Source organism: Manacus vitellinus, unplaced genomic scaffold (assembly GCF_001715985.3).
Source record: "Manacus vitellinus isolate BGI_N305 unplaced genomic scaffold, ASM171598v3 scaffold_63_pilon, whole genome shotgun sequence".
NCBI lineage: Eukaryota > Metazoa > Chordata > Aves > Passeriformes > Pipridae > Manacus > Manacus vitellinus.
This window is the reverse complement of record NW_021940711.1, coordinates 2,504,595-2,515,870: the sequence shown is the minus strand read 5'-3', so window position 1 is coordinate 2,515,870 and position 11,276 is coordinate 2,504,595. Positions and strand designations below refer to the sequence as shown.

General features: G+C 39.6%; 1 protein-coding gene across 1 annotated transcript in view; it reads left to right on the top strand.

The window, feature by feature from the left end:
• The window catches only part of SLC6A5 (solute carrier family 6 member 5), a 31,814-nt gene extending 23,635 nt beyond the window's left edge, over window positions 1-8,179 (top strand). Inside the window, exons 15-16 of the mRNA XM_018083425.2 lie at window positions 1,378-1,545; window positions 3,811-8,179. Coding sequence (XP_017938914.1) covers window positions 1,378-1,545; window positions 3,811-3,966 — 324 coding nt within the window. The 3' untranslated portion in view covers window positions 3,967-8,179. The remainder of the gene's footprint in view (window positions 1-1,377; window positions 1,546-3,810) is intronic.
• Window positions 8,180-11,276: the final 3,097 nt, after the last annotated feature.

Sequence of the window (11,276 nt, the reverse complement as noted above, 5' to 3'; positions counted from 1 at the left end):
TTTGGTTTGCTCTGTTCTTCCTCTCCCTTGGGTTCTATTCCCGCCCCCTTTCGAACATCTTCCTTCGAATTTGCTTAATGCTCACTTCGCATTGAGGTCTCCGTTCAGTCAAAAAGGACGTCACGTTCTCAATTTTGCCATTGCTCTGCGTGTTTTCTCCAAGTCTAATAACTATGTCTACGGTTACTGCCTAGATTTATAGTCCAAATCTAATAACTATATCTAAGATTTCCATCAGAGTGTCTCCTTTATGTTTTAGCCCAAGTGCGGGTGCAATCTGTGATTGCACATAATTTTTTTTTTTTTTGGGCACAAGAATGAAATAATTACTTCAGCCATTTTAAAAGCTTTCAGCTTGATAAATCAGCACAAAACAACAAAGCCTTCCTTTACCAGCATTTGCTCTTTGAGAGCACGTGCTTCCACCTGGAAGTCCTCAAGCCTGGACCACATATGCAGCAAGATATCAGTATTTGTGTAGAGTTTTAAAAACTCATCATTTCACAGCAGTGCTGAATAGTTCCTACAAGTCATATAATCACAGAATGGTTTGGGTTGGGAGGGCCCTTACAGACCACCTAGTTTCAAACCCCCTGCCATGGGTAGGGACACCTTCCACTAACAATTATGTTGTTTCTTAAGGAAAACAAATCTGAACTGACTGTGTTTGTTTTCCAAACTTGCATGTTCTGTTGTTGTTCTCTCCAAATGCAATATATAGTGAACTTGCAGTGAGAAATAAATTGACACTGATCAGTCATAATTCAATTTTTATGCAATGGAAACAGACAAAGCAAACCCGAGCAATAAATTCTTTTCTATTATTGCTTCTGTAAAGCTAATATTTGATACATTTGAACAGCCTAATATTAGACTTTCATTAGACTCCACATCTCTGGAAATAAAACCTGATCATTTTTATATGTGCCTTCACCTAGTTATGCTTCTATAAATCTTCTGTGTGCAATTATTGCAAGCACAGGCATTTCCCAAAAGTTACTGAATTATGCACAAATGTAAGCAGATGTATTGCTGTTCATACAGTAAGTGAAATGGAGTAACTTAGCATAATCACATTAGGTAAAACTGCCAATAGACCATGTAATAAAGCACATTACTCCAGGGAGAAGATTCTAATTTCAATTCTTCTGGCACAAATACAGTGATTTTTGTGGGATTTTGCAGGATTTCCTTGGAATTCATTAGATTCGGGCTCTGAGCTGTTTATTATAGCTTGTGGCAGCGCCCTGCCTTAGGTGTATGCACTTTTATCTGTATTCCATATATTCCAACTCTGTGTGTGGGTACCTACCGTTTGTTGCATAGCAGGCTTGTTTTGCTTATTCAAACATATTTGTTTTCCTTTCTTGTTTCCAGTTCATCCTCTGCTTCAGCTTTTACCAGTGGGAGCCGATGACTTATGGAGCTTACCACTACCCCGGCTGGTCCATGGTGCTCGGGTGGCTGATGCTGGCCTGCTCAGTCATCTGGATCCCAGTTATGTTTGTGATAAAAATGCATCTAGCCCCAGGCAAATTCATTGAGGTAATTCTTCTGCCTCTTTGCTCTTTACAAATGCAGTCGCAGGAGACTGTCTCTTTTATTTTACATTGATTTTTGTGGTATTGAATGTCTAATAGTGCTAAGATTACTTTCTGGTAAACTGGTTATTGTGTTGCAAAGAGGTGCTCGGTTGATTTAAACTGTAGACCTATTCCTCACTCCTCAACAAAATGCTCCTAAACTGTGGAGTGATTTTTTTTTTTTTTTTTGAAATCTAGAAGGGGTTACAAATTTCATGAATCCTGGAATGGCTTTACTGGGAGAAAGCTGTTCTAGCTTTGTTGGCCTTTTTGCAAAAGCAGTGTATAGATGTAAGAAGCACCAACTGCTGGTGTGTATTGTGCTGCAGGCACCCTGGCAGTCAGCACTAGGAGATGTCAATCAGGAGCTGCCTGTTTGCAAAGTGTGGGATGGTTGGGTTCTGGAGTCATCCAGGATGTGCTTCAGGAGGTTGTGCCACTCACAGGAATAAAATATATGAAGAGACCTCCCGCTCTACATCTCAAACTACTCATTATAAAACCTAGCTGGCAATCTTTGCTTTACCCTTCTTCATCTCTTTATTTTTCTTGAATAAGCTGATCCCTCCTGGCACCTGGGCTTAGAATAATTCCAGCTGGCACTTTATTTTTACCCTGCTTAACCTGTTTATTTTGCAAATCAGATTCCTGACACTTTCCCCCACTGCTCCAGAAATGTGGTGATCACCTTCTTCTCTCCATCTCTGTGCCTTGTCTCTGCCTGCCACCCCCATCACACCCTGTCCCTTTCCTGTGGGCTCCTCGGTTCCTTGCAGGGTGTGGTACAGCAATGCCTTTCTCATATCGGCGTTTCATCCCTTTATTGCCCTCACCATGTCTTCTGAGGAAGCTCAATGCTCTTATTTGAGGTCTTGGAGGCTTTCTCAGCTCTGTCTTCTTGTCACTGCATGCTGCTTGTGCTGTTCTCTCCCTGGGAGAAGGAACAGACCCTCTCTCCCCTTTCCGTGGCCGCTTTTGCAGTTCAGCTTTCCTGCAAAACCCATCGGGGCTGTTTTATGCTTCAAAAATGAAAAGGAGAGAAAGTGTACTAAAAGAGCATCATCTTTTTGGTCTCTCAATATGCCACACTACACATGCCTAAGGGAAAAGACCAAGACTATGCTTCCCATAGAGCAAAAGAATTTCACGGGAGAGGAATTTTCATAGTGGTGGGACACCCCAGGGAAGGCATCCAGGCACATGGTTTGGAGCAGGTCACTTCTCTAAAGGGCCATTCAGCCCTTGTGTGGAGCACATTGGAGTGCACAGGTCAGGAGACAACTACTCCTTTTGGGAATGAGCTAATGTGGAATTAGATTTACTTGTTCATTGTCTCATGAGCTCCTCTCACTGAGAAAATTGTTCTCCTTCAAAACTTCTAATGTGTCACACTGGCCTATATATTGCCACAAAACTAGGGTGCTTTTCTTACTGTCCCTCCCGTTGTGCACCCAAAGGAACACCCAAGAGTTGGATCTGTTTTGATGGGGCTTTTGCTGAAGTTATTTCAGCTGTAGCCTGGTATTTCCTCAATACTGGGTCTGTTGCATAAAATTATTATGGTTGATTTGGGAGGTATGAGTTGCAAACTGGTAATTAAGCAGAGATTAAAATAACTGATAGAGAGGTCTGATCCACTTTATTAGGTAATAAACATATAATTGTTCCCTCTTAAGTCATCAGAAATATGTTTTCTTTCCCTTTTATCTCTGAATGCACCGATCAAATTATATATTCAATAAGGAAATCAGCGGAAAGATTAGAAAATTTTTGTTGTTTGCCAGGTTAGCATTCTCCTCTTTCTTTTTCCTGCAGATAGAAATGAAACATCTCAAAATTAAAATCTTTGTTCATTCATAGTGATGTACTACTTTTTGGTCATCTGTATACTTTTGGGAAATATGCTAAACAGAAATCCAATTATTTTAATGCAGTTACCCAGTGCTTAGACCATTGGGCTAAGTAATTGTGCACATGTCCTTCAGTAAGAGAGCTTTGCAATCTGCAGCAGTGGTTCTGAGCTCCCCTCATGGTGTGGGGGAGAATGCATAATTAAAATCTGGGCACCTTATCTTCTATTAATCTTGAAAACTTTGTGCAAAACAAACGCTGAGCATTGCAGGGCCGTCATCAATAATCTTAAATGAGCTTATCCTCGTTTCTTCTGCATTGTAATTCTGCTCTGTAACATCAAATGAGACTCTCTTTTCTCTCCCCCGTGTGGCAGCGACTCAAGCTGGTGTGCTCCCCACAGCCTGACTGGGGTCCGTTCTTGGCCAAGCACCGCGGCGAACGCTACATGAACATGATTGATCCACTGGGGACCTCCTCCCTGGGACTCAAACTGCCAGTGAAGGATATGGAACTGGGGACACAATGCTAATAATTATTAGTAGTGGGTGGCAATAACATTGTCAGCCTTTTCTGATACGTTTTTCTTTTTTTCCCATTTTGTTCCCCCACCGTTTCTTCTTTTCTTTTCCACAGTGCCTGGAAGTGGTTGTCTAGGAAAGTAGGATTTACTGTTGCATGCCATAGGGAAGACCTAGCTAGACCACTTCCAGGTGTAGGTGATGCTTGTGAGATGTTCTGTACCCAGTGAAACAGCAAAACCACAGCGTGTGCCAGGTGACATACCAGTGATGTAGGAATAAACAAAACTGAATTGAAAAATCTTTAAAGGAAACAATGTGCAGGATTTGACCCATTTCCCACAAGCATCCTCGTAACAGGTGGCTATGATGGGACTAGGATTTTGCTACCAGTGTATTCAAAGGAAGGTTCAGCCCTCAGATGGGCTGGAAGTGAGCGAAGAAGGGGATCTCTTGTAGTCCTGGTGTAAATCCAGCATACAGCTCCTGTGAAAGGTGGGGTTGCTTTTTCTACACTGACAGCAGACCTTGCCCCATCATTTCTGCTCACTTCTTTTATAATTTATACTATCTTTGAGGGATTGTTATGTTATGTAAACAAATGGAGACTGTGTGAACAGCACACCAGGAAGTAATATGTGGGGTCAGAACAGAAACATGATAATCCATTTAACCTTTTCAGGTAGAAAAATAAGAACAAAATCAAAAAAAAACTAGTCAATTGAGACTGGGACTAAAGTGCATTTGAGTCTAGAAATGGTTTGGAAACAGTGCCAGAATGAGGTGTATGGGCATCACTGTTTAAAGTACTGTCATATGTTTTTTTCAATAATTTGATATCTGTCACTTCAATTAGAAATGCCTGAGTTTTACAGTGTGTCTGAAAACTTGTTCCACAAGAAGTGCAACTGTGTTTTTACTCACTTCAATACTCTGAACATAATTTTCCTTGTTTCTCTGCTTTTGTTTACAGTATCTCCTCAAGAAGCCATCATATAATTTGTGCCTAACTTTGTATTCTTACAGTGGTAAGTGTAGTCTAGTTACCACCTGAAAACAGTTATTAGAAGTTAGATGTGCTGTTCAACTTTGTGACTCCCTGTTCATTTGCCTATAAACATCTTTATATAACCTATAACCTTCAGATGATGTATTCTTCTCTTTCAGCCAAGGGGGAAATAGCAGGACCCCACTGGTCTATATATTATATATATAGCACATAAATTCTTCGAAGCAGTATTCTCTCTGAAATGTGAATAGGGGTTTTCTTTACATTAAAACATTTTCATTAAACAAAAAAAAACCAAAATCCACAATAATTAACCACTGCAGTCATCCACACGGTTGCAACCTTAGATATACAAAATGTAAGGATTGAGGTGAGAGGACAATCTAGTAGATGGCCATTATAACATTGCATAGCAGTAGGACATTCTAAAGCATTATATTTTAGAAATCAGATATAAGCAGTGATATGAATACTAGATTAAAATAGTTTTGTTACCTATTGGGCAGAGTGAAAAATAGAGCTTTTTAAGAGTACATTTATTTACCTAAATAGAAAATTAGCCCAACTTATTGTAAATGCACTAGAATGAGGGAGAAAAATATATCTTCGATAATTGGCAAAACGGTAATCTTTATTATCTTGTTATATCCTATACATACATATATGATATTTTTTAACAGTGATCAGTGTTCATGTAGTGTGTACTAGTGATGTTTTATGTCCCTATAAATATCTTATCAATCAGTGTAAAGATGATGAGCTTAGAGTAGTTTATCCAGTTTTTTCCCTCCCCAGACGCTACTGTAGTAGCCTGTAAATGTTCTTTCCTTTCAGGGGACTGTTTCTATCCTGTTCTTTTGTCGGTCTGTCTTCATATTGCAGGGTCTCAGGTAAATCCTCCATTCATGTGTGTCCGTAGATCAGTAGGTGTGTTGTTTCATCCAGTTGAAGAAAACAAAAAACTAAACCTTAAAGTAACACTTTCACAAACTGTTAACTTCTTTTCTCTGTGTGTGTGTGTGTGTGTATATATATATGTATATTAAATATATTAATCATTTTGCTGAACTTCCTCTTTCACGGGGCAATTAGTGTTGCCAGTTCTAGGCACTGCTGGAGACCTTTAATCCTCATGCAGAACAACTGAAGCGCTGTCAGGGGTTGTCACCCAGGGAAGGGAGGGCAAATTCCGCAACATTTTACGCTGACCCCCCGAATCTCCACTCCACGGGCTCTTGCTGGTCCCTGTCTCACACAGCAGCAGGACAGGACCCTCCTTTGAGCTTCTCTGCCTTAAAGCTGTGCCCCCTTGTTTCAGCTTTGCCTGCTGTTTTAATAAATGACTTGTTATTCTTGCTTCTGGCTTTTATTTTCCTGGCAGAGGCGGGTTTCAGAAGCCATGCTCTGTCTGATCTCATGAAGGTCCAGAAAGATGAGCTGAAAATTTGGTCCCCACGTCTAGGTGAGGCTGAGAGACCTTCCCTGGGTGCAGAAAGGAAGCTAAGGATTCTGTGTTTTGAAGTCAGTACCTCTAGTAGAAATTAGGCTTTTTTTGTCAGGACAAATCGCTCTAGGCCTCTCTTGGCCAATATTCCTTAGCATCTTGGTTTGATTTTTGGAGTCCAAGCCAGTTTATCTTCACTACTGTGATTGAAAAACAACAAGTATCCACAAGTTTGGTCCTCTTTTGAAAGAAGAAAACACACAAACAGTTTAAGAGTACTGAATCCTTTCACTTATTAGCTTGTCTCAAGACAAACTGGGATTAACTAATTGCAATAAAATTACCTCAGTGTAAGGATGTCAGTTACTGTCTACATGAATGACGAAAGAGTTATCATTTGAAGGGGTACTGCTGGGGTATGATGTCTTTTGGCTTGGATTACCAAACCAGAATGCGTATGAAATTGCAATTGAATTGCTTTCCATGATTTATGTAATTAATCTGCTTGCTTTTTAATTTAGATGTTGTTCCTGTGCCTGGTAAGTCATTAGCGCAGGATTAGGCTTGACTTTGAAACTCAGTAAACAGATGATAGTGATTTTTTTTCCAGCTGATCTTTATCTTCAGCTTTGACCCCATTACTAGGCTTGCAAAAACCTTTGGAGAAGGGGGAGAAATGCGTACAAAAATCACAGAAGATGTGAAGTTTTCACTGTCTGTTAAAAGCAGGTGTTTTTTTTTGTCACATCAGACTTTTTTAAAAAGTATTTTACTGGCCAAATCTGAGAGTTGAGATTAAATTAACCAGCAGTGTCTTCTTTAAATGGAAGTAATCTTGAAGTTTGGGAATGCACTTCATTTACCATATTCTAGGAAAAGTTTGCATGTACTTTGATAATTTTCTAAAAATAAGTTTAGTAACTAATAACATACCAGTAAAGATCTTTAAAAAAAAAAAGGAGGGGAAAAAGCCATACTAGTAAAAATGTGATGTACGTACTTGCAGATCTATCTATCTTGTGAGTAAAAAATGTTTAAATTTGGTGAAATTATAATGCATATTTTTTTCTTTGAAATTGAGTTTCTGGATGAGCTGAGATGCATTATTGTATGCATTAAAGATTATACCTAATGCAAATGCTTGCCATCTTCAAATTCTTTGGGGTCTTCCTAGTGTTTTTAATATGCAATTTTCAAAACCTGTGTTTCAGCTAGACGAGGCAGCACTTTGTTTCCAAAAGAAGGGTTTAACAAAATGACCTTTAATTGAGAAAGACTTGGATTGTCTTTATATAATGTTTCAATTGAGTCAAAGTAGTCTTTTGGTTAGGTTCTGCTCCACTGACCGCATTAGATGTGCCTCCACCCTGAAGATCATTGCTTCTGATACGCTGTGTGACTGTCTCTTACCATCAAATTCCAACACCTGCTTGATTTTAAATACCTTTGGTCTGTTTGTTATGTACAGTTGTATGGATAATATGATTTCGTGTTGCCTGTGTTAAAGCAATTGCTTATGTATGGCAGTCATTGGTTTTCCTATTGGTTTCTTATTCTGCAGCTCCACTTCTTCTTGCAATCAAGGATGGACTTGTAGGGGTTGTGGGTTGTAGGCAGCAGAGCTTTTGACAGCTGGCATCCCAGAAAGCTTCTCTGTTCTGCTATAAAACTGTTGTAAGAGTCACTTGTTTCTTGGTTTGGAGTTGAATGGTGTGCACTTAAGGTATTTGTAAAATGGTCAGAGCTTGATATTCCCGAGTGACTCAGGTTGATGACTCGAGGGGGGAGGGGAGGGATATTGGGGTTTCTGCCTTTGTCACCCTCAGGCACTCTATTGCCAAAGAGAGAAGGTTTTCCTGATGGGTTTAACATAATGTGAGAACCAGGCTGGACCTTAATGCTTGCAATGTTTCTGTTTGCCGATAGCATCTAGATACATCTTCAGGTAACCATTTGCCTTATAGCAATCTTCCATTGTTAGGAAAATTATTGATTGACTAAAACATGTTCCTATCTGTCCTTTATATTACGTAGTATTAGCTTGTAAGGTAGATGCTTGGCTGGTATAAATTGTCACAGCTTTGTCTGGAGCTGTGACAATTTACACCAGCTGAGAATTTGCGCCCTGTGTCCTATGGCACTTTATTACGGACCCATCGCTGATGGGTTAAATCTTAATTACTTGCGTAATGTCATATATAAATATATATATATATATATATTTACAGGCATTCTATGGGGTACTGCTGCCTATGGATAAAGATTTGTACCCTAACCAGATCATTATAATTTTTTCATGAGCTGTATGTGGAAAAGATATATTATGTTACAAAGGATGCATCCTATATATCTCATGTAGTGCATATTATAATGCTGTATGTTATTAATTTCAGAAATCATTATTCTTGAGGCCCTACCTCAAATTTTGTATTTATGTGTACAAATGCAATTTATTGTATTATATATTTGCCTAATATATTTGGATGTGATAAATTAAAATTATTCAATAATGTATGGGCTCTAAAGACTCTAAATAAATGTCCAGTGTTTAAAACAGAAAATACATCAACTTTTCTGGTGAATGAAATGCTTCTTTTTCCACCACCTCCTTCCCCACCCAACACACGCCACAAACATCATTCTTACTTAACACATAGCCTTAAGGTATCCGCAGAATTGATCCATTTGATTGTTAGAAACATGGAGCAGCAACTGGAAACAGCCCTCGTGGGAAATGGGGATGTTGCACAGCTGCAGAAACAAGTATCATTTAAATGGCTGGATTCTTAACTATTGAGTGCTCTGTGGCTTGTGGAATGATGGATTGCTTAGCAGAGGACCGACTGGATTTGTTTAAATCTTTCTTGTCCTACGAATTCAATCATCCCAAAGGTTGTAAAACTGTTAAAAACAATAGAGGTTCATATCTGCTGTAGGTGCAAATGGGAGGCTTAAGGGAGGAGCAAGTGAAGAAGGAACACGTAAGGACACGGTTCCAGTGGAATTCCTGCAGTGTGGGGAGGGCAATGTGCCACAACACTGGTTTGGTAAGCAGGTGCTTCCTTCCCCAGCAGCCTGCTATGGGAATTGTACTGGTGCAACCTGTTTCACTGTTGCCAGACACAACCTTCAGAGAAACTACTCCCAAATACAGCATCTGAAGCACGACGTCACGATGTGGCATCAAATATGGTAGCACAAGGCAATGATTTCAGGCAAGGGCTGATCCTGACAACAGGATTGTTTCACCAGTTCTGGTAATCAGTTCTCCTCCAAAAAAGTACTTTGTTCTGCCTTTAAACTTGCATTTCTCTGAGATGTGTATGTGTGGGCAAAGGGAGCGGCAGGACCCAGTGACTCCAGTCATTCTTTTCATATTATACATACAGATGTACTGCATCTTAGAGAAGTCTGAAGTTGCCAGCAAGCATAATGAGAGTCCTGAGAGACAGGTAAGTGTAACTAATCCCCTTTTCAGGAAGAAAAACTGAGGCACATGGAATTTGTCAAATACCCAAAGTCAACCCCTGTAAGTCTGTGATACAACACATCGATTTTTAGGAGTAAAAGACAGTTGTTTGCTGTCACCATTAAGCACTATGGCATCAAATTTTTAAACTCGTGGGAATGGGTAAAAATCCATGCCCTTTTAACTTGATTGTATGGATTCACCATGGCCACATTTTAAACCAATATATGTAGCTTAACACCAGGAAGAAAGGTGTTTCTTTTGCAGTGCCCACAGATGTGCTTAGTTTGAAATAATTTTACTCTTTTGGTGCTGAAATTCCTATGGTCAGGGTATGGGTTGAAGGGCACATCTTATACCAAACAGATTATTCAGTTGTAAAGTTTATCTTAGACTTTTCAGTCTTCAAACATTTGCTGACCATGTGTTTGGGAATTAAAAAAAAAACAACTTAGGTGTTGCTCCATGACTGGGTACAGAAGTAGACAAATGATTTCTTTTTGTAAGGCATTTATTAGTTATTTATGAAATTATAAATTCCAACATGAGTACTTTCAGCCTGTTGAACTGATTATATAGCCTTTTACATTTATTTATCAGTGTGCAAGACAGATATGGCGTATAGTAACCCCCCATTTACACCTACTCTTTTTCATAACATTCAGGTGTGAGTGCTGCTGTTAATTCCTGCCCTCTACTGGCAGCAAAGCAAACCTGACTCGTATGGATTTTAAGTATCCCTGTGGAGCCAGGCTTTCCAGGGATGCGAGCCTTCTTTGTGAATGGAGACTTTTTACTCCATGAGCTACGAGGTGATGGGGGTTTGTTTTTCTTGTTCTTTTTTTTTTTTTTTCCTCCCAGGTGGAAGCACTGTCGTTTCCCAGCGTTTGCAGTTCAGCTGGCAACTGAGCCCACACATATTCAGATACACTTGGAGTAAAATTGCCTTTTAGCTGTGGCACGCAAACAGCCTTACAAATGCTCAGAAAGACACTAGGCCTAATTAAAAATGCTTCATCAAACTCCAAAGTGTCACAAGCTTTGTGGCTGGCAGGGCTAGCAGTTTAACACCACACAGTTAGCAACTTCACAATAATTTAGGTCAAAATCAAGAAGCATTCAATGACCAACTGAGAGCGCAAGAACAATATTTCACAGGAGTGTTATCTGAGCTGAAATCCAGCTTACTTGCCAGGACAAACATTTCACTCTTGCAAAAGTGCCATCAGACAATTTTTTTTATGTAATTGCTATGAATATTCAGGAACACAGTTCTAATTAATATCTGAATGTCTGGCTTTTCAGCTATTTATACTTCCAATAAGATCGTATCAGGAGGTCAGATTTTCTGGTGATAAAGGAAGATGATTTGTTGCCGAATGAGGAGGTGCAAGAGTAG